At 47.6% G+C, this 23,130-nt stretch overlaps 1 protein-coding gene across 1 annotated transcript in view; it reads left to right on the top strand.

Annotated features, from left to right (window-relative positions):
* ABLIM2 (actin binding LIM protein family member 2) overlaps nucleotides 1-23,130 on the top strand; it is a 236,507-nt gene that overhangs the window by 84,569 nt on the left and 128,808 nt on the right. The window contains exon 6 of the mRNA XM_082264258.1: nucleotides 6,016-6,109. Within this exon, the coding sequence (XP_082120384.1) occupies nucleotides 6,016-6,109 (94 nt within the window). The remainder of the gene's footprint in view (nucleotides 1-6,015; nucleotides 6,110-23,130) is intronic.

Here is a 23,130-nt window from a genome sequence, read left to right as displayed (position 1 = left end):
AGAACCCAAAGAAATTCTTTAAATATATCAACAGCAAAAAAGCTAGGGCAGAGCATATTGCACACATAATTAACGATGATGGGAGGATGGTTAAAGATGACACTGAAAAAGCAACCGTGCTGAACGCTTTTTTCTCGTCAGTCTTTACACAGGAAAAGGAGGGGTACACGGACCACGACTATATGGTTAGTAGTAATACACAGGTCTTGCCGCTATGGCTAACAGAGGGTGAAATCAGGGAAAGGCTGGATAAAATTAACACAAACAAATCACCAGGCCCGGATGGCGTACATCCGAGAGTACTCAAAGAACTCAGTAAGATTATATCTAGACCACTGTTCCTGATCTTTGCTGACAGTATTATGAAAGGAAATGTACCAGGGGGTTGGAGGAAAGCTAACATGATACCCATATTCAAAAAGGGGCAGAGCCATATCCCGGGAAATTATAGGCCTGTCAGTCTGACATCGATAGTATGTAAACTTCTGGAGGGGATGATAAGGGACTATATTGTAGAGCTTGCTAAAGACAACAACATCATCAGCAGTAATCAGCACGGGTTTACAAATGGGCATTCTTGTCAAACCAATCTCTTAACATTCTACGAGGAGGTGAGCTGTGACCTAGATAGGGGCAGACTAGTGGATGTGGTGTACCTGGATTTCGCTAAGGCATTTGATACAGTTCCCCACAAGCGCTTAATTTATAAAATAAGGTCTTCAGGTATCGACCGCAGGGTTTGCTCTTGCATACGGAACTGGCTAAAAGGGCGTGTCCAAAGGGTGGTAATAAACAGCGCATACTCAGACTGGTCTGAGGTAGTAAGCGGGGTCCCCCAAGGCTCAGTCCTGGGACCAACCTTGTTCTATTTATTCATAAACAGCATTGAGGACGGGATCAGTAGTTCGATATCAGTTTTTGCAGATGACACAAAATTGGACAGGGCAATAACTGCACAGCATGAAGCAGATATCCTACAGAATGACCTGGACAAAATAACAGAGTGGGCAATGACATGGCAAATTAGGTTTAATGTGGAGAAGTGTAAGGTTTTGCACTTGGGGACTAAAAACATAAAAGCACAATACATGTTAGGGGGGGAACCCTTGGGGGAATCAAAAATGGAGAAAGATCTGGGAGTCTTGGTAGATGATAGACTAGGCAATAGCATGCAATGTCAAGTGGCAGCTGCCAAAACCAGCAGAATATTAGCATGCATAAAGAAAGGGATGTATTCCAGAGATAAGTCTATAATCCTTCCACTTTATAAAACTCTGGTCCGACCACATCTGGAGTATTCTGTCCAGTTCTGGTCGCCAGTCCTCAGGAGGGATGTGTTGGAGCTGGAGAGAGTCCAGAGAAGGGCAACTAAACTAATAAGGGGATTGGAGGACCTTAATTATGAAGAGCGTCTGCAATCACTTGATTTATTCTCCCTGGAGAAGAGACGCCTGAGAGAGGACATGATAGCAATTTATAAATATCTCAATGGTGATCTCGGCATAGAAAAACAGCTATTCAGTTGAAGGGATTGCATGAGGACTCGAGGGCATACAATGTGATTAGAGGAGAAGCGTTTTAACCTCAGGCAACGTGGGGGGTTCTGTACTGTTAGGGCTACAAGATTGTGGAATTCTCTACCACAAGAGGTGGTTTCTGCGGGAAGTATGGTGGCTTTCAAAAGACTCTTAGAGGTACATCTCAAGGATCAGAAAATTCAGGGGTATGTGAGACGATTACGGCCACACACACCTACACAGGTTGAACTGGATGGACTATTGTCTTTATTCAACCTCACCTACTATGTAACTATGTAACTATATATATATATATATATATATATATATATATATAAAGCAGGCACTGGAGAAAGCACTGGGCGGCAAACTAAGGTCAATTTATTTTATTTAGTAATTTATCAGTGTGTTTGTGTGTTTTACTTTTTGAATTTGCCGCCGGTTCCCCCACGGAAGCCGGGGCACACAGCATCAGGTGGAAGATCCAGCCGTACACTGCCAGAATACATTGCGGGATCCCGGGGACAAGGTAAGTAACCTCTTCCAGGATCCAGCGATTTCTCCCTGGCGGTACCCCGAGTGTGGCTTGGGGTTACCACTAATGGCACTGAAATTCCACCCTGAGCCACACTCTGGAATACTGCCACGGAGGCTAAATGTCCATTAAAAATTAGGAAACCAAACAAATGTTCTTGAAATGAAAAATTTTGAACAAAATACTACTAGTGTATGGCCAACTTTAGTTTTTAAAGTGATGCTAAACAGAGAAGTGTGAATTGCCTTAATTCATTCACATAAATCATATACAGATTATGCCACAAATCCTCTATGTAGCTTATTCCTGCAGCACTGTTGTGTGGTCACAAGATCTTTCCCCTTTTTGGCATCTGCAGGGAAAGATCCTTGGGAGAGACTGATGTATGATATCTACAGTGTGACTAGGTTTCTGGCCAGCTCTGATTGCTACTGTGCCCATCACATGACTAAATAAAAACAGTTTCAAAAGAGCTATTCAAATTAGATGATAAATATCAAATACCTGTGTTACATCTTCCTATAAATCTTTATTAAACATCAGATGTGCATTTTTTGTGCATTAATCTGGTGTAGGCGGAGTCAGAGATGATTGACATTAGCTTTTATTCTGTTCAGACAGCATCTGCATCCAAGGCTCTTTTTTTACTTTACATGTATTGGCAATTACATTTGAAATATATTAAATATTGATTTATATTAAAACTAAGCTTTTTTGTAAGTTCCTTAGTGAATGTTTCAAATCAGCATACTATATCCCACCCCCATAGTGTTTAGCATTAGGAGAACACGAAGGAGGAGGGAGGGAGCGGAGTGTCATTTACCACTGTGTATATGCCCACATGTGTCACCCTGTAGTCATGTGGGCTGTGCATATAAGAAAAAGCAGGTAGAAGAGCTTATAAGAGAACTGAAATATGAGCATGCTCCGTAGAGGACACCAGCTGGTCTACATAATCTCAACCTGCAGTGAGGACAGTGAGAATATGGGAGGGACTGCTGAAGGCAGAATCAATCAGGTATCTTTCACTTTGCACGAAACAAATGCATCCGTAGCTTTGTGGGTATGCAGACTCTTGTATGTAGCATGTAATGAGAGTACTTCATAGTCTGGGTTTAATGACACTTTAAAATGATCCTTGTGTCTCTGTGGAACCCATTTGGGTTATAATTCCATTCCTAATCTGACCATGTTTTTGGGGTTTTGTTTTCTACCCTAACCATGATTAATTCCCACTCCTTCTAATGCTAAGCCCTATTCTGCTATGGAATTATGGGGCGGAGCTTAGTGTTTGTAGGGCATCTTGATCAGATGTCAAGGCTCTGTGTAAATCCTTAAAACAACAAGGAACAAAAGGGAAGTGCACAGCTAGTGCAATAAAAACTTTTATTTAACAAATAATTAAAAACAGTATGCACTCAGATAACCCAAATGGGGGTGTGCGCATGTCACAGATGTATGGCTTTTGTCCAGGCCAGAGACAACACCTTGATATATGCCAGTAGAATCCTTCATCTGCACTGTTTACCAAGAGGCCTGCAAGACAGCACTCTGGCTCACAGCATCTGCCAATCCCTTCTGGGGTTCTAAGGAAAGGTATACCGACATGAAGAGTGTTGCCAGCAGACTTGACAAAGGGGGGGATACACCCCTGAAATACATGTCGTTCCAATCCGCTATGTAAGGTGTGGGAGAAACCTATGGTTCACTCTGTCAGGGGTGCCAGTATACCTTTCTTTCGAGCCCCGGAAGGGATTGGCAGACGTCAGGGGCTGGAGTTCTCTGTCTTGCAAGCTTGCTAGTTAACAGTGTAGAGGAAGAAATCTACTGGCATTTACCAGGCTGCTGTCCCTGGCCCGGACTATAGCCATACATATGTGAGAGGCTTACACTCCCGCTGGGGTCATGTGAGTGCTCTTTTGTTTTCAAGAGTATCCTGCATCCTCTTATGAGGCTTAACAAGGGTAGCTGCAGAAGTACTAGCGCCCATAAGGGCTATATATGTGACTTCCTAAAGGACATCCAAAAAAGCATGGCGAGTGGAGAAGCTTTTTCTCATGTAAATACTTAGCCTGTCCAAGATGCTCCACAGGAGGCATGATCACTAAGTGAACCCCAGAAATCAGGAATGACCCTCAATATACAGGGTTTTTCAAAGAGATGGAGCAGATTTCAACTTTTTCAAACAAACTTTAAGGGATAGAAGTACATTCCACTCATCACTGGATAGAGGAGGGTTCAAGGTTTTATGGTCCTTGAGGTTGTTTCTAATCAATATGAACACCATGTGTTGCGCAGCAAACTTTAAAACAGTAGACCAGTTTTTGCCACACACGAATAGACTTCTCTCTTGGTATTGAATTCATAGATTTACAATTCGTTGTCTCAGATCTTGAAGATTAGCAGACAAAGGTGGGACAAGCACCCTTTCTTTTAAAAAAAAAATTCATATAAAAATAGCAGGGGGTAAGGTCTGGTGACCTGGGTGTTGTCCACCTCTTCCAATCCATCATCCTGGAATAGTATCGTTCAGATAACACCGGACCTCCAAGTGGAAGTGAGGCCGGGCACCATCTTTCAAATGAAAACTAAGTACAGTAAAGCCTTGGTTTGAGAGTAACTTGGTTTAGGAGGGCTTTGCAAGACAAGCAAAATTTTCAAATAAATTTTGACTTGATATACAAGCGATGTCTTGATATACAAGTAGCCTCAAGTCACAGCTGAGTATAAAAGAGAAGAGAGGCGCCTCTAAGTGTAGCAATATGGTTAAATTAAATGAAGGTACAACATTTAGCAACTCACATGGTTGATGATTGGAACAGGCACATCTAAGGATGCAGGCATCCAGGCTAAAGCTGTCCACATAGACCATCCTCCGCACCGCCATCTACGTCATCCCTTCCATGCTGCCCCTCGCTTTCAGATCGCTTTACTGCAGGGTAGTCTTCCCAGTCAGGATTACAGACTGGCAGCCGGCAGTGCAGAAGATAGTCTATGTAGACAGCTTTACTTTGGATGCCTGCATACTTAGATGTGCCTGTTTTATTCATCAACCATGTGAGTTGCTAAATGTTGTACCTTCATTAAATATAACCATATTGCTACACTTAGAGGCGCCTCTCTTCTCTTTGATACTCTGTAGCTCCTGCTGGATTTTGCTTCTAATCCCCTTGTGGAAGCGGCTATTTGTGGATGGACATTTTATGGTTATATAACCTATAGCAATGCTATAATCTTTTTATATATACTATAAACTGAATGACTTATGAATAAATGGTTGTGGAACGAATCATCTGAGTTTCCATTATTTCTTATGGGGAAATTCGCTTTGATATAAGAGTGCTTTGGATTACAAGCATGCTTCCGGAACGAATTATGCTCGCAATCCAAGGTTTTACTGTAGTTTGAATCTTCTTGAAGTTGAAGAAACAATCGCCTTCATATGCAGACGTCTTTTAAGAACAAGCCATACTGTTGTTTGAGGAAGTCCAAGTTCAACTCTTACCCATGTTGTGTATATCCTAGGGCTCCATTCGAACACACCTTGGATACGCTCAACAATTTCATATGACGTGCGAGGACGACTAGTGCTTTTTCATTTGCATATGCAACCATCTCGCAACCATGAATATTTTATGCCGCACAAAATTACTTCTCCTGTGGAGTCGCCCTTTTCCTATAAACAAGAAACAGCTCATATGTGTGGCATTGAATGGACCTTCTAGGCGTGATTTCAACTTTGAACCTTCCTTTATCCAGTGATATGTGGAAAATGCTTCTATTCCTTACAGTTCGTTTGAAATAAAAAAGTTAAAATCTGCTCCATATTTTTAATAATTCTGTATAACGATTGTACTCACATATCTGGGTCTTCTGCTTCAGAGTTGCCAGATTTATTTAATGGAACAGAAAATATTTGGTTGTGCTATCTTCTAATTTGTTTTTTTTTTTTTTTTTTTCTAGAGATGGAATCCCCTACTGTGAAATGGACTATCATGCTAAATTTGGCATAAAATGTGATCACTGCGAGAAGTTCATTACAGGCCGAGTTCTCGAGGTAAAGAATAATGTAGTAAATGTTAAAAACTTGTACAGTGTATGCAGAGGTATCCATGGGCTTTTTATTATTCACTTATTGTATGTGCAACTGTTGCAACTAAAACTATATCTAACCCAGCCTTTCTCAGTCAGGGTCCCATGGAGCCTTAGGGTCCTCCAGAGGTGGATAGGGGTCCCTTGAGCAATGTATGCCTCTCAGATAAATCACCACCAACAACAATGAACCTTTAAAGTGATAGTAAACTCTCTACAACGAATCCACTAAAGGAATTACCGTAGAAATAAACACATAGGGATAATCCAAAGCGTCATGTAACTGTTCTTACAAATTCTGCGTTTTTTTATTTTTGTAGACCGCTCTGTCTAAAGCCTCTGCCATCTTTGTGGAGTCCTCTCGCTCCCTTCCCCTACCTGAGCTTCTGCCCTTCTTCTACGTCAGTGTAGTAATCTCGCACATGTGCTGTAAAGTAAAAGGAAGGAACTGGGGAATACTCTGCAATGTCACGACATTACAATATAAGTAATGCTGACGGAGACACGGCAAATAGCTGTATTAAGTGCCATCAATTGGGATAACAATGCGTATGTGGGCGTGACATAATTGCTACAAGAGTGAGCGATATCTTCTTAACAGCGTACATGAAAGAACTTTCAAAGACACCCACTAATAAACTATGTATAGGATGTTCTTATACTATGACGTCTACAGTTTGTAATAGAATTTGACTGTCAGCTCGTTATTTTACTCAAGAAATTAAAAAAAGCTTTGAATTTTATTTATGTGTGCTCATTAGAGGTAACCCTGTGCCCTTAAAAGTCCCATAATATCAGGTCCACTGTTATACCTGGTCCTTACTTTTCCACTTTCCGACACCCACTAATAAGTCTTTTCCTACTTCCTTGCATGGTGCTGACTTCTCCTGGGGAGTTTACTACCACTTTAACCACTTGCCGACCGCCCACCACAGATATACTGCGGCAGGCTGGCTCGGCTGCGCATACCACCGTACCTGTACGGCGGTTCGCAGGAGCGCTCCTGGGGGCACTTGCGCCCCCATTAGCCAGCGGAGAAGCTGATTTACGGGGCTGGTGGCCGCCATTGCCGCTGGGCACCCGTGATCATTCCTCGTGGACAGAGAACACAGCAGACTGTCGTTCTCTGAGGAATCAGCACAGATCGCCTGTGATTCTCCTATTTAGGATCACAGGTCTCTGTGTTGATTCCACAACCCCATCCCCCTCACAGTTGGAAAACACACCCTAGGCATACACTTAACCCTTTGATCGTCCCTGGTGTTAACCCCTTCTCTGCCAGTGTCAATATTACAGTAACAATGCATATTTTTGGGGGCGTGGCCTGGAGAGCAATGGAGTAGGTCGCATTGCACGAGAGCTCCTCCGGCATTATCCTGAATTATCGATCCTGATTCATCGCTGAGTCCAGAACTCATCTCTTCCTGACCCCTACCTGCTCCCGGATCCCGCGGTGGTATGTCTCCCCCCCGGCAGAAGTCGGAGGCCGCTGCGAAGCTGGACAAATTCCGGCACAAGGACAAGGAGGCCCCGCTGGAAAATGGCGCGGCCTCATCCACCGCTCCGGCTGCATCCACGGCTGATCTGGCACAAGTGCTTGACGCCATATCCACCTGCCAGGCGACCCTGACGGCTCGCATAGAGGAAGTTAAAATTGATGTTTCCCTCCTCCGTCAGGATTTCCAGAAACTGCGAGACCGGGTGTCCGAAACCGAGCACCGCTTAGGCCGCGTGGAGGATGCGGTCCCCCCCCTGCAGGCCTCCTCTGACCAGGCAGAACGCCATATATCCTTGTTGCTCTCTAAGCAGGACGATCTTGAGAATCGGATGCGCCGAAACAACTTGCGCTTCGTGGGCCTGCCTGAGGGTGCTGAGGGGGCCTCCCCTGCCACGTTCCTTGAGGATCTCCTGGTGACCACCTATGGCCGGGACGCATTCTCCCAATCCTTCGTGGTTGAACGGGCTCATCGGGTGCCATCCAAGTCGCCACCTCCGGGAGCGCCCGCCCGGGTGTTCATAGCTAAATTCCTCAACTACCGGGACCGGGATGCCATCTTACGTTTGGCCCGGGATAAGGGCAACATTCCCCACCTCAACAGCCAGGTGCTCGCATTCCCGGATTTTTCTGCAGAGGTCCAGCGTCGCAGAGGCAAGTTTACAGATATCAAGCGGAGACTGCGCGCCCAAAACCTGAAATATGCTATGTTGTTCCCTGCCAGGCTCCGTGTGGTGGGCGAGGACCGGGTGCATTTTTTCGAGGATCCTGAAGAGGCTGTGGCATGGTTGGATAGACTGAGACCTGCCTAGTGCGTGAGTACACTTTTGTCCGCAGTCACCTTTCCTGCTGTGCCCACCTTACTGCCCATATTTGCCCTGTGAGCCACCTATTTTTTATACTGCCCCTCCGTCACTGTTGACCCTGATCCCCTGCTCCATCCATCCCTACTCAAGACGTGAGGATCTGCTGCGGATTTGCCCTCCTTTTTTGTGACACTCTGTCCCCCCCCCCCTGTTCTTCCTTCTCCCCCTGTTCTGGACACCGTTTATTCACCATGTGCACCGTGGAAATATTTTTACAGACTGCCGTATGCTCTCCCTTTGTTTTGCTCTGCCGGCTCGGCCCCCCAGATGTCCTGTCTTGTGGGGGCTGCTTGCTGGCACTACTACAGGAACTCTTTTGCTTTTCAGAGGATGTTTGCCCCCTCGTTACGATGTGCCCAGATTGCAAATTTGATTGTGTTTACTGCTATACTATGTCTGGTGTCCTGGCTGTGTGTGTGCGGGCCCCTTTCGGGTCTCCGCTGCAGCTGGTGCTCCCTCTGTTTCAATGTGGGTACTGTTGGGTTTTTCTGTTCGGGGATGTATGCTCGCACAAGTTGGGGTTGGTGTAGAGCTGGGTGGGTTAGGGTTGTTTATTTACAGAATGTTTATTGTGTGCTGTTCCTTATGATATTGCGATGCTGCCATTTTTCTATGTTTTCTTGCCATGTCTCAGTCTGTACCTCTCTGCAGGCTCGGTCTCCACTGAACCTTTCTATCCTGGTGCCATTTTTTTACCTACCTCCATGGCCCCGTTGAAATTGCTGGTTTGGAATGTTCGTGGCATTAGGGACAAAATCAAACGTACGGCCCTCTTTACTTTTTTGAAAGCCCAAGCTGCAGATATTGTTGTTCTAACTGAAACCCATGCCACTGGCTCCTTGGTTCGCGCTCTACGGAAGCCCTGGATGGGGTGGACATATCATGCCACGTACAGTTCCTACTCCCGTGGAGTCTCAATATTAGTTGCTAAGTCCCTCCCTTTTGCTATTTGTTCGGTGGAGGCCGACCCTCAGGGTCGCTATGTTCTTCTACATGCTACACTGGCGGGTTCTTCTATTCTGTTGCTGGCCTACTATGTGCCTCCCCCATTCTCTGGGGCTGTCCTTGGGGCCGGTTTAGACTTTATTGCACGCCATCCTTCTGTGCCTGTTGTATGGCTGGGTGATTTTAATATGACCATTGACCCCGAGCTGGATAGGGTGAGTTCAACTCTCCCGGCCCGGCCTTCGAATGGTCTGACCCGTTTCGGTCGGGTAATGTCCCAGTTCTCGCTGATTGACACCTGGCGCCACCTGTATCCTACTAAGAGGGCTTACTCCTGCTTCTCGGCGGCTCATGCCACCATGTCTCGCATTGATTACATCTTTATTTCCCCACAGCTTGCTCCTCAGCTACAGGCAGCGGGCTTTTGCCCGCGTATCCTGTCTGACCACGCCCCTTACTGGGTGCTCCTGGATGTTTTGTCCAGGCCACCGCGCAGTAACTGGCGGCTTAATCCATTCTGGCTTGGCCTAATCCCAGACACTGACTCTCTAGACGCTGAATGGGACTCGTTCTTCGCGACTAATGACGGTACCTCGGATGTCCTGACGGTGTGGGATGCGTTCAAGTCCCATGTGAGGCTGAAACTTTCCCATGCCATCTCCACTTTTAAACGTCACTCTAGAGCTTCATACGCCCAGGTGTTGGAGGACTTGGCCTCTATGGAGGATCGGTATGCTCTTGCACCGACTCCGGATGCGCTCGCGAGCCTTAAATTGCAGACGCGGGTGGCCGAACAGCTTAGTTACGAGAGGGCTAGGCATAAATTATTTTTCGCCAAGCAGCGGATATTTGAACAGGGAGAACGCCCGGGTAGGCTTTTGGCACACTTGGCGCACCTGGATGCCCGCCCTCCGGTGGTCATTTCCCTAGCGGGTCCGGATGGATCCCTGGTTTCTGACGCTGCCAAGGTTGCCAGCATGTTTGCGTCGTTTTTTCGTGACACCTATTCCTCTACGGTGGCGTACGAGACCTCCGAGCTGGATGGGCTGCTGGCTGACCTGTCCCTCCCTCAGTTATCGGCGGTTCAGGTGGAGGCCCTTGAGGCCCCTATCTCCGCCGAGGAGGTGCAGGCGGCTATAGCTAGTTTCGCTCGTTGCAAAGCTCCAGGCGTAGACGGGCTCCCTGTGGAATTCTATACACAATTTTCGTCTACCCTTGTTCCTAGGTTGGTGACCCTCTATCGATCTATTTTTAAGGACGCTGCCCTTCCTGACTCTATGCGTGAGGCCCTCGTTGTTTTGATCCCGAAGCCTGGGAAGGACCCTCTCCAACCTGAGTCGTACAGGCCCATTTCCCTATTACAGACTGATGTGAAAATCCTTGCAAAAGTTTTGGCCATTCGTCTAAATAAGGTTATCCTGACGTTGATACACCCTGATCAGACGGGCTTTATGCCTACAAAAAACACTGCCTATAACACTAGACGTCTATTTATGAATCTACAGGCCTCGCATGCCCAGTTGGGGGCTCGGGTGGTGGTCTCACTTGACGCGGCCAAGGCCTTTGATTCTGTCGAATGGAATTATCTATGGCATTGTCTGCGTATCTTTGGCTTTGGTCCGCGATTCATCAGGTGGCTGACTATCCTCTACGATGCCCCTCGGGCACGGGTTCTGGCGAATGGCTGGACCTCGGACGTGTTTCCTCTCTCCAGAGGCACACGTCAGGGGTGCCCTATCTCCCCTCTACTCTATGCCTTGGCGGTGGAACCGTTGGCGGCGGCTCTTCGATCCCATCCGGGTATTGAGGGGCTTCGTGCTGGTCCACTGGTGGAGAAGGTTAGCCTGTATGCTGACGATATGCTTTTGTATTTATCGGATGCTGGTCCTTCCCTGGCTTCGGCTCTGCAGGTCATCGAGCACTTTGGTAAGTTCTCTGGTCTACGTATCAATTGGGACAAGTCCCAGATTCTCCCCATGGATGCCTCTCCCCCTACCTTTGCCCAGGCCTCCTTGCCCCTTCGACGTGTCAGCGTGATTAAATATCTGGGTATACATATATCTCGGGATCTTTCGGACTACGTTTCCCTCAATATTGAACCGGTTATATCCCTGTTCAAGGCTAAACTCCAGGCGTGGGCTAAGCTCCCGCTGGGGGTGATGGGGCGGATAGGTCTCCTCAAGATGATTCTACTCCCTAAAATTTTGTACGTTATGTGGCATTGCCCGGTCTATATACCACTCCGCTACTTTAAGGTCCTCGAGGCCCTCTGGAACTCGTTTATCTGGGGATCGGCGAGGCGCAAATTGTCGTCGCGTACGATCCGCCTCCCGATCTCGTTGGGCGGTCTCGCGGTCCCCGATCTTCCCCTGTACTACTTGGCGGCTCAGCTTTCCCATTTCTACCACTTGGACAAACAGGACAATCTGAGGTGCCGTCTCTTGGTCTGTGCGGACTCTGGTTTCCCGGTTCCCCACCCATTCTGTGACCTCCTTCGGGGGGTGAAGGGATCCCACGGGTCCTCCCCACGTGGGAGTCTCTTGCATAATTATAGACGTGTCTGGGATCTGGCGATGCAGAAGATGGGCTGCGAGGCCTTACACGCTGATACGCCGCTGTGGTTTAATAAACTTCTACCAGAACTTTTACAGATACCTGATCCCAGTGTCTGGATCTCTAGGGGTGTCTTCCTGCTCTCCCATGTATTGCACCGGGGAGCAGTGAAGTCATACAGCCAACTTAAGCAGGAGTTTGCCCTCCCATCTTATATGTATTTCCGATACATGCAGCTCGCTCACGCGCTGCGGGCCCAGTTCCCGGTGGACTGTCCGATGGTGGAACCCTTGGACTTGACTAGGGTCCTCATGGGCGCGGACCACTGTAAGCTGATTGCCCTTCTGTACGAGATGTTGCTTACGCCCGCGGCCACCAAGATCGCGTATGCGTTGAAACCCAAATGGGAACCTTTGTTGGGAGAGATACTGGATGAGGATTGGGAGGATGTACTGATGGGCGCTAAGTGTGCTTCCCCTAAAATGTCGGATCGCTTTACCCATGTATGTATCCTTCACCGTACATACCTTACCCCTGTACGTATGGCTAAATTTCGTCCCACCCAGGCGTCCCATTGCCCCAAGTGTCTGCTGTCGACTGGCACATTCGACCATCTGCTGTGGCAGTGTCCGCGAGTGCGCGGGTTCTGGGCCCAAGTGGTCCAGTTCCTCCACGACCAGATGGGCGCGCCTGTGACACTCGACCCTAGATTGTGTTTACTGGGACTCCTTCCAGATGTTGAGATTAACAAGCATGTGGCCCAGTTCTTGCAGGAGACCCTGTTTCAGGCCCGTAAATTGCTGGCCAGAAATTGGATCCAACAGGCGGTGCCTACCTTGGCGGCGTGGATTGGCGAGATCAATAGCACTCTCCCCTATAAAAAACTTATTTATGTTAATAGGGGTTGCCCGGGGAAATACCATAAAGTGTGGGACAAATGGCTAAATTCTTCCACTACTTGTACATCGTAATTCCTAATGCATTGTGTTTCAATTATCGCATATCTGTGTACATTGTTCTACTAATTGCTCTGTATTCTCGTGAACTGGCATTGACTGTCAAGATTTATGGACTGGTTTGTTCTATGTTGGCTATCTCGCAGCCTTTTCTTGTTGTATATCTCCTGTTGTGTTTCAGTACGCAATAAAGTTGTTTTGATTTAAAAAACAATGCATATTTTTAGCACTGATTACTGTAGTAATGTCACTGGTCCCCCCAAAAATGTCAGTTAGGGGTCCGATCTGTCCGCCACAATATCGCAGTCCTGCTAAAAATCACAGATTGCTGCCATTATTAGTAAAAAATAAATAAATAAATAAAAATGACGTAAATCTTTCCCCTAGTTTTTAGACGTGATAACCTTTGTGCAAACCAATCAAAATACGCTTATTGGGATTTTTTTTCACCAGACATATGTAGCAGAATACAAATTGGCCGAACATGATAAAAAAAATAGATTTTTACTTTTTTTTTTTTATGTTTCAGTATGTCTTTTAGTACATAAAGTAGTAAGACATTCCAGATGAGGTACAACAGTTCCACCAGTGGGAACAAACCAGGTTTATAGTGAACAAATAACAATTATAAGGCATAGTAACATATAATATGCATTGAGGGTTATAGTCAACAGGTTTGTTTAAGGTAAGTTTCCAGGTGGGTGGGTTTACATTTTTTTTTATTGGGAATGTTATATAGCAGAATGTGAAAAATATTGTTTTTTTTTTCAGAATTCACCCCTCCTAGCACAAACCCTCTACCCTAATAATAGGTACATTATTAGAGAATACAACAATATTACGGTTCAACATGTCATCTACAAAAAAAATGCTTTGGATATATTTGGCACTGGCTAGATAAAAAAAAACACGAACTATGTAATACTTTTTTGGACTTGGGGACCTAATATTTAGCAGTTTGTTTTCCAGACTGTAGGTATATAAACGTCAGAGCCTTTATTGCCTTGCTGTATTACAGACAGGCCTTCCTCTGACCTCGTGGAAAGAACAGATGTTGTATTATGTTCTGCACACAGAGGTCCTCGCTATTTGATTGAGTTCCATTTATATCCACTTGCCCACTTGGTATGGTGAACACATGTGCGATTCTTCTATTTATAGACTTTTTTTGTTGTAGGAGAAAAGAACTGGATAGCACTTCATTACCTGGTTCTAAGTGAGAAATGCAACGAGCGAAGTTTCTAAAACGAGAAATATTTGAGCTATCTTTGGCAACTATCAATATATTCCCTTTCATTTATTATTCTGGTTCATTTGGGGGAAAAGCTGATTCACAAAGGCAAACATATTCTTACATAAGATATTGCTGTGCTATTTTCTTAGCAGCTAGCATAAGGTATAGGGGTTGATTTACTAAAACTGGAGAGTGCGGAATCTGGTGCAGCTATGCATGGTAGCCAGAGTTACACCCAAGCACATCAAATCCTCCTCAAAAATGTTTTTGAGGCCCCCCACCCTCACATATACACACGTATTAATGTAAACGCACGTGTCGGGGGCACCTACGAATGAAAACGTTTATAATTGCCATACACATGTTACATATCGCTACACACGCCAGAGTGAGACCCCGTTCACACTGGGGTGACCTGTTAGGCGACCTGGTCGCCTGACAGGTCGCCGTAGGTCGCCTGCCATAGAGTAGCTGTGGACCCGTTCTAATAGGAGCGACACAAGTCGCTCCGACTTAGAAAAAGGGTCCTTCTTTGGGGCGACCTGGAGCGACCTGCATTGACTTCAGTGATATGAAGTCTGTGCCGGCCGCTCTGAGGTCGCGGTGCGAGCTGCGCACCGCGACTTCACAGGTCGCCACCGAAAGTCGGGTCGCCCCAGTGTGAACGGGGTCTGAGAGCAATAATTCTAGCACCAGACCTGTTGTAACCCTAAACTGATGAGGGGGCTGATGAGGCGGCTTTTAAAGTGTCTCCTATGGAAAATATAGGGTACTGAAGTTTGTCGCCATTTCATAGGTTTGGTCATTTATTGCATTTATATGCCCTAAAATTAACTTTAGTATGCTTTTTACTGAAACGTTGCATTTCCTAGACCTTTGCGGCAATATCCTGTAACAAAAAATGTAAACTGCCACTATTTTATTCTCTAGGTTGTCTGCTTTCAGAAAAAATATAATGTTTCTCTTACGTCCTCCGACAGTCGCCGCCTCTCCATATTCGTCACTATGGGGTAATTGACCTTTGCTCCGTAGGAGTAGCTAGGCAACAGAATATGTCAATATTAAAGCTTTTAACATATCCCACCCCCAGGGGGTGGTCCCCTCAGTCAATACCCTCCTGCTTCCTGTATCCATACCTCAGTTTCATTGTCTAGCTTTCAGGAGTTAGCAGGCTGTTTCTGTGCTGGGGCTTTTTGTCTCAGCCTTTATCTTCTTTTTGATTTTATTTGAGTGTTTTTTTCTCTCTCTTTACTTAGCTGTTTGTTTCTTCAGCTTTAGTTAGTTCTTCTGATGAAGAGGATCGTGCGGGCTGGGTCTCGGGCTGGCCCCCCTGGTCGCAGGTTGTGGGTCAGTGGCTTCCCAGCCTGCCATCGAGCGTTCAGTCAGGTTTTTTTCCTGGCATGTGTGAACGACCCATCCCTGTTCGCTGCAGGGATGCTGCGGTGAGGTGGCTACCTCACTGGACGCCATACGGTTTCGCACCGCAGTTCTGCTGCGTCCTGGCTGCGACTCTCCCTGTCCTGTGCAGCGGATTGATCGCTTGGGCGGGCTCACCACGCCATTCAGAAGGTAAGTGTATCTGTGTGGGGACCTGTCTGTTTAGTGGGTGTCAGTCTGGGACTGTGTAACCCTGCTTCTGTACACACTATTGGACTCCCTGTCTGTTTTTGCTGCTTCTGTGGGCTGCAAGGAGGGGGGCCATCCTGCACTGTTTCTGTGTTTCAGACTGTGGGCCTTTTTTTGCTGTGTGACAGGCTGTATGCTGCGGGGCATGTTGTGACCATGTTTGTGCATACATGCAGCGGCCGCTGCTGCGGTCCGCCTTTATTTTATTATACTGTGATGGTGTTTACTGTATGCGGGGAGCGGCGTTTTTGGCGCCAAGTGCCGCCATTTTGGCGGCGATCGCTCCTGCCTCATGTTAGCACTGCAGGATCTCTGCCTTTACTTCCTCCCCCGGCGGCCATTTTTTTGTAGCCTTCCATAGGCTTTATAGGAGCGGCTGTTATTGCATCACTTCCTTTTCCCTGGGCACACCGATCGATACAGCAGCAGCAGTGATCTCTCCAGGTTTTACCTTCTCTTATTCCTGTATTCATTGCCTGAAGTTTGTGCTTTTCCCTGTGGGGGTCGGCTTGTGCTGGTGTGTGTGTGCGGTGGGCTGCGCTCGCCTCGCTTTTAAAGGGGCAGTTACCCTTTTTTCTCCTGCATACTTTTGGGGGCATGGATTCTCAGGAAAGCAAGTTTCCTCCCACTTTAATGGGAGGCCAAGGGGCTGCTGCTGTTCCCCCTGAGGGGGGCGATTTGGCTACCATTGTGGCTAACCTGGCTGCTCAGGTACAGATGCTTGTGGCTGCTCAATCCACAAAACAGCCCAGAGTTTCAATCTCCTCTGATTCAGAGGGCGATGGTGATGGGGCTGCTATGGCTGGGGTTCCCTTATCGGGGTCCCGTTCGTCCCTGGACTTTGCAGGGTCGGAAGGGGAGGCAGAGGTTGACGGGGTTGATGATTCCCCCCCTGGCTCGTCTGAAGAGCTTGCAATCATGGATGAATTGGTTGCTTCTATCAAACAAACGCTGCATTTGCAGGATGAACCGTGTCCTCCTGCCGTCCTGGCTTCTTATGGGACGCAGCGGAGACGCAAAACATCGCAGGTTTTCCCTTGCCCTGGGGATTTTCAGCGCGCTGTTAGTGAACAATGACGCAATCTAAAAAAGCCTTTTGCTGTGCCAAGTAGGTTCAAGCTGCGTTATCCTTTCACGCCCGCCACTGATGAACGCTGGTGTGTGCCACCTCCGGTGGATCACGCGGTGGCGGTTTTGAATAAATCCACTGCGATTCTGGCAGAGGATACCCCGGTGTTCCGGGACCCCATGGACAGGAGACTGGAGTCTCTTGCCCGCCATACTTACTCGGTTACCGGTTCCATGCTTGAAGCTATTTTTGCTTCCCTTGTGGCAGCCCAGGCTGTCGCGGATTGGACGCAGGTGCTCAGGCGCGTCCTGGTGGCTGATTCTGCCCCGCCGACAACGTTGGCTATGGTGGATCAAATTCATCAGGGTGTCATGTATTTGTGTGATGCGGAATTAGATGTAATTCCTTTGGCTGCACGTGTGCACAGCGTGGCGGTGTTGACACGCCGCTTGATTTGGCTGAAATGTTGGTCTGTGGACCAATCTTCTCGCAAAACTTTATCTAATCTGCCTTATACGGGGTCTCGCCTTTTTGGCGACTCCCGATTAAGGGGATCTCTGGGGGTAAGAGCACGCTCTTGCCCCAGTCTCACAAGGCTAAGGGTGCTCAAGGTAAGAAGCATGCTTCGTTTAGGCCCTCTCAGGGGTCTTTTCGTTCCTTTCGGTCGCACTATAAGGGCAAGCCCTTCAAAGGTCAGGGCTCTCAAAAGAAGCCGTGGACAGGTAAGCAGAAATCCGGCCAGTCCGGGTCCGCTGCCCATAACAATGCAGCCTGAAGGGGCGGCCTCACCCAGTTCTGGGGTGGGGGGACGTTTGCTCGGTTTTTCTCAACCCTGGCTGGCCCGCATTCGGGACAGGTGGGTTCAGGAGATCGTTCGGTCCGGGTACAAGATCGAGTTCCTATCTCGGCCGGCGAACAGGTTTTTTCCCTCAAATCTTCAACTGTCTCCGGAGCGTTTGCGGGATCTGCACCTGGCGGTGCGAGACCTGCGGGCTCAGGGAGTGGTGGTTCCGGTGTTCTGGGCATTCTGTCCGCCCAGGGTACTTGGTCGGAGGGGGAGTCCTCCCTTCCGATCAACATTCTGGAATTGCGGGCGATAAATCTCTGCCTTCGACGTTGGACGGACAAGCTTCAGGGGCGTCCGGTTCGGGTGCAGACGGACAATGCCACAGCGGTGGCCTACATCAACCACCAAGGGGGCACCAGGAGTGCCCGAGCGGCTCGGGAAGTAGCCGACATTCTGTCTTGGGCCGAGACGCACGTCCCGGTGATAACGGCAGTTCACATTCCGGGGGTGGAGAACTGGCAAGCGGATTATCTGAGTCGCCAGACTCTGGACCAGGGGGAATGGTCGCTCCACCCGGATGTCTTCCAGATGTTGTGCGCGAAGTGGGGTCTCCCAGATGTGGACCTGTTCGCGTCTCGTCTGAACAACAAGGTGGGAAGGTTCGTGGCAAGGACGCGCGATCCACGGGCGGACGCGTCAGAGGCGTTAGTGGCTCCGTGGCATCAGTATCGACTGATGTATGCATTCCCACCAATTCAGTTGCTATCCCGGTTCCTTCGCAGGTTGTCCTCGGAACCGCTCACGGTGATTCTGGTGGCGCCAGGCTGGCCCCGCCGTTCTTGGTACGCAGACCTTGTGAATCTGGCGGTCGATGCTCCATGGCGTCTGCCTCTTCGAGAAGATCTTCTGTCTCAAGGACCGATATTCCATCCTGCTTTACAGTCGCTGGCTTTGACGGCCTGGCTGTTGAAACAGAGGTCCTGAAGGATAGGGGTCTCTCCCCGGAGGTCATTCATACTTTGATCAATGCTAGAAAGGCCTCTTCGGGGAAGATTTTCTACCGTACTTGGAAGGCCTATTTCGCCTGGTGTGAGTCCAGGGGGTATTCTCCCCGCTCATACTCGGTGTCTAGGGTGTTGTCTTTCCTTCAAACGGGTGTGGACCAGCGTTTGGCGTTGGCCACGATTAAGGGTCAGATTTCTGCGCTGGCCGTTCTTTTTCAACGCCCTGTGGCGTCTAATTCTTTGGTCAGCACCTTTGTTCAAGGGGTGCGACACCTGGTCCCTCCTCGGAGGGAGCCTTTGCCTCCGTGGGACTTGAACCTTGTTCTGTCCGTGTTACAACATGCTCCCTTTGAAAAGATCAGGGAGATCTCATTGCTTCTGTTGTCTAAGAAGGTCGCTTTTTTAGTGGCGATCACTTCGGCTCGCAGAGTGTCGGAGCTGGCAGCCTTGTCCTGCAGGTCTCCGTATCTGGTGATTCACTTGGATAAGGTGGTCTTGCGACCTAATCCTTCTTTTCTTCCGAAAAGGATCTCGGAATTTCACCTCAATGAGGATATTGTCTTGCCTTCACTTTGCGCAAAGCCTAAGCATCCGAAGGAGGTGGCCTTACATTCCTTGGATGTTGTTCGGGCGATCAGGGTTTACCTGTCAGCGACTAAATCTTTTCGCAAGACGGATTCTCTCTTTGTCCTTCCTGAGGGACCTCGGAAGGGCTTGGCGGCGTCGGCTTCTACCATCGCCAAATGGATCAGACAGACTGTTGAGCAGGCATATGCTTCGAAGGGAAAGGTTCCCCCTATGCCTGTGAAAGCGCACTCTACCAGATCTCTGAGTACGTCTTGGGCCTGTCATCATCGGGCTTCTGTGGCCCAGGTGTGTAAGGCGGCGACTTGGCCGTCCGTTCACACCTTCTCAAAGTTCTACAAAGTGGATGTTCAGGCATCGGCAGATGCTTCCTTTGGCCGCAAGGTTCTTAGTGCGGCAGTACCTTAGGGTCCCTTGTTTTTTTGGGCCCTTGGCTGTTTGGGATGTTTTTATCCCTAGGTTATTTGTTCTTCCTGGGTTGTTGCTCCTGTTGAGCAAAGTTTTTTTCATGCTGCCCAGCTGGTTTCCTTCCTTTGGTAAGGTTCCTTTCTCTACTGTGGGTCCTGCGTTGCCTTAGGCGCGGCTGCGTTTCCCACCCCTCATGTATACACTGCTTTGGGACGTCCCCATAGTGACGAATATGGAGAGGCGGCGACTGTCGGAGGACGTAAGAGAAAACTGAATTTTTGTAAAATCTTACCTGTAAAATTCCTTTCTCTGAGTCCTCCGACAGTCGCCGCCCCCGCCCCTCTTTTGGGGTTTGTTTATGTACTCTACTGCTATTCTACTGAAACTGAGGTATGGATACAGGAAGCAGGAGGGTATTGACTGAGGGGACCACTCCCTGGGGGTGGGATATGTTAAAAGCTTTAATATTGACATATTCTGTTGCCTAGCTACTCCTACGGAGCAAAGGTCAATTACCCCATAGTGACGAATATGGAGAGGCGGCAACTGTCGGAGGACTCAGAGAAAGGAATTTTACAGGTAAGATTTTACAAAAATTCAGTTTTTTGGGGGGGTGGGAGGGTTATCTAGATGTAGCACCCTACAAGGTAGGTAGGTGCTAGGCAAAGTATAGTGGACCTTGGCTGTCTAACAGCAGGGCCATTATTTCAGCTGGGCTGTCAAGTCTCCCAGGTGTAGCTGTTGAGACTGGGGAGTCTCCCCACTGTGCTCCGTGAGAGGGTTCTCATTGGGCAGTAGAGGAAACCCAGCCAATGGCACACTCAGACCGGTATCTACCCCAGAAAGGCAGATTCTGCCACACAGGATTCTGGGAGTGGGTATAAGTTTGAGGGGAGCGCATGATGCAGCGTCTTTGGCGGGAAGCAGAGTCCCAGGAGGGAGAGTTTGGCTGTCTCTCCTCCTGTCAGCAGGATCAGGTGTCCCGGGCGGCTTGCCTGAGGGGACGGAGTGAGCTGAGCTGCAGAGAGGATCTGGTGTGCCGAGGACAAGCAGAGCAGAGGGGGTCCAGTTTCAGGAAAGCATTCCCAGTTTGTGAGTACTGTAAACCGCCCCTGGGGGTCTGCCTAGCAGAGGGGACCACTCCGGTAAAGGTCCAAGGGATTCAGGAGCCAGCTAGCCGTAAAAGGGGTGCCAGTGTTGACCCTGAAGGTCAGAGGGGTTGCCTAGTGAGAGGACCCTGAAGGTAGAGGTGGTGCCTAGTGAGAGGACCCTGCAGTGTAAAGGGGGCGCCAGCGGTTGGGCCCTGAAGAGTTATAGTGTACAGTGTGCAGTGTACAGTGTTGAGAGTTGCAGCAGCACAAGCAGTTACAAAGAGCTACCTTAGTCAATGAAGGGCTTGAGGGAGCTGTTTACAGGACTTTTGAGCTAACCAGAGTGTCAAGAGTCAAGTCTCAGTATAGTCCAGGACTTTTAAGCTAATCAGAGTGTCAAAGGTCAAGTTCAAGCACAAGTTCAGCAAGTCAGTATTTTTCAAGCGCCAGCAAGTGTTGGTCGGCATTTAGCTGGCATTTTTCTGCAAAGTGTCCCAGTTGTACCTAGTTGAGCCAGAGGAGTATCCCACTCATTCCCTTCTCCCATCCCCATTATCAAATAAACAAAACAAACCAAAGATGCCGGAATGGTCATTGTCTCCAATCTCACACTTGGGTATTCTGCTTAAATGGGCTGAAGGTGTCACCGGTAACCATGGCAGACCCACATCAGGCCCAATGCTTGGAAAACCTGCTACATAATTTTGTAGGCTTAAAATGATTTTGTAAGTATGTGTGCAAAAAAGGTTCTGGCAGCGAAAGGGTTAATATAATGCTGATTTGCTGTCTTTGACGGACTTCAACAATCAATGGTCTCCATAACAAAATGTTGGGGGTGCTCCCTGTCTGCTTTTGGCCTAATGTCTGAATAATAAAACCTGCCACTGTTCATGCTCTATCATATAAGGAGCTTTGTAGCCCACTTGTAGAGGTAATGAAATGAAGCCAAAAAAATTTAAAAGACCAACTTCCACATACATACATACATACATACACGGATACTGTTAAGGTCTTTTCAATCGGGCTTTCCGCCCAGCTGACTCCATTTTGCTCAGTGGGGATCGATCTGCGGATCCTCGCTGAGCAGGCGGATGACAGGTCCATCTCCACCTACTTTGCAGAGACGGAGCTGTCAGATCCCGCTCTCCTCTATGGGTGATCGGATCCTATCTGATCCGATCCTGCAGACGGATGGAAAATAGGGTTTCCATCTGTCTGGATTTCACGAACAGGAGCGGATCAGATAGCAGCGGGTGTCAGCAAACATGTCACCGCTAACATCCGCTGCTCCATAGGGGTGCATGGAACATTGGATCAGGTCCACCTGAAAAACTGACAGTCGGAAAGCCCGTGTGAAAGGGGCCTTAGGATGGATCTACGTACATAAACCCCATTGCATGATGCAAATTTGGTATCCCAATAAACAATAAACAGAGGCAACTGAATAATCTGTGTGCTGGTATTTAAAGCAGCCGGCATAAAAATCACTTTTTTTTTTTTATCAACCAGCAATTCGAAAAAAAAAAAAAAGACTTATTTTTTTGTAGATAACCTTAAAGTTAAATAAGATAGCAACTGGAATTTAAACATAGTTATTTAAAACTTTGTCTCCTATACTATCAAGCCCTGTGCTCCTTTTTGGTATATGATTTCCCATCAGATTTTGCATATTATTGTTGCAGCTATAGGAAGGTTAAGTTTTGGCAGAGTTTGGTGTTAGAGTGACTTTCTGAGATGCTAAATAACAGTTGACTGTGTAGCAATAAACCCTTCTACAACCTAACCTTCTTGTACTACCATGGCAATAAAGCACTTTCAAATAACACAATTATAAAATACAATACCACCCTCATTAGAGAAGAAATCCTTTGCAGTGTCTCCTGCAACCTCATTGTACTGACTAGACAGGTATTCCTTGAAAGGAAAGTATTATTTTTTCTTCCTGAACTGTCAATTATTGGAAAATATGGTTAAAGCAATATTAAATCCCAAAGCCAATTTTTTTTTCATTGCAGCTTTGCACCAAATCTTAGGTGTGATGGCTGCATAAATTTCCCTTTTTTAGGCTTTCTTTCTTCTATTTTCATCTGGTAATCCAGCCAGCATGTTGTTTTTCACAGCACAAGCTCTCCAGCACAATGTATCAGTTTACACGGATGAGACAAACCACTTAACACTGGCCGGGGTGATTAAAATTATCAGCTTTTATTTATTCACACAAAACCTTTATCCCACAAGAAGAAAAATCTGCTGTTACTAATTATAAAGTGGAAGCTGGAGTTTGGCTTCAATTTGTTAGTAAGTCTAAATCTGCTAATATATTTAACACCCCCCCCAGACTGACAATGCTGCTGTCTGCTGTGCCTT

The sequence above is a fragment of the Pelophylax lessonae genome, assembly GCF_965119305.1.
Source record: "Pelophylax lessonae genome assembly, chromosome: 1".
NCBI classification, from domain to species: Eukaryota; Metazoa; Chordata; class Amphibia; order Anura; family Ranidae; genus Pelophylax; species Pelophylax lessonae.
This window is presented reverse-complemented; position numbering and strand designations above follow the sequence as displayed.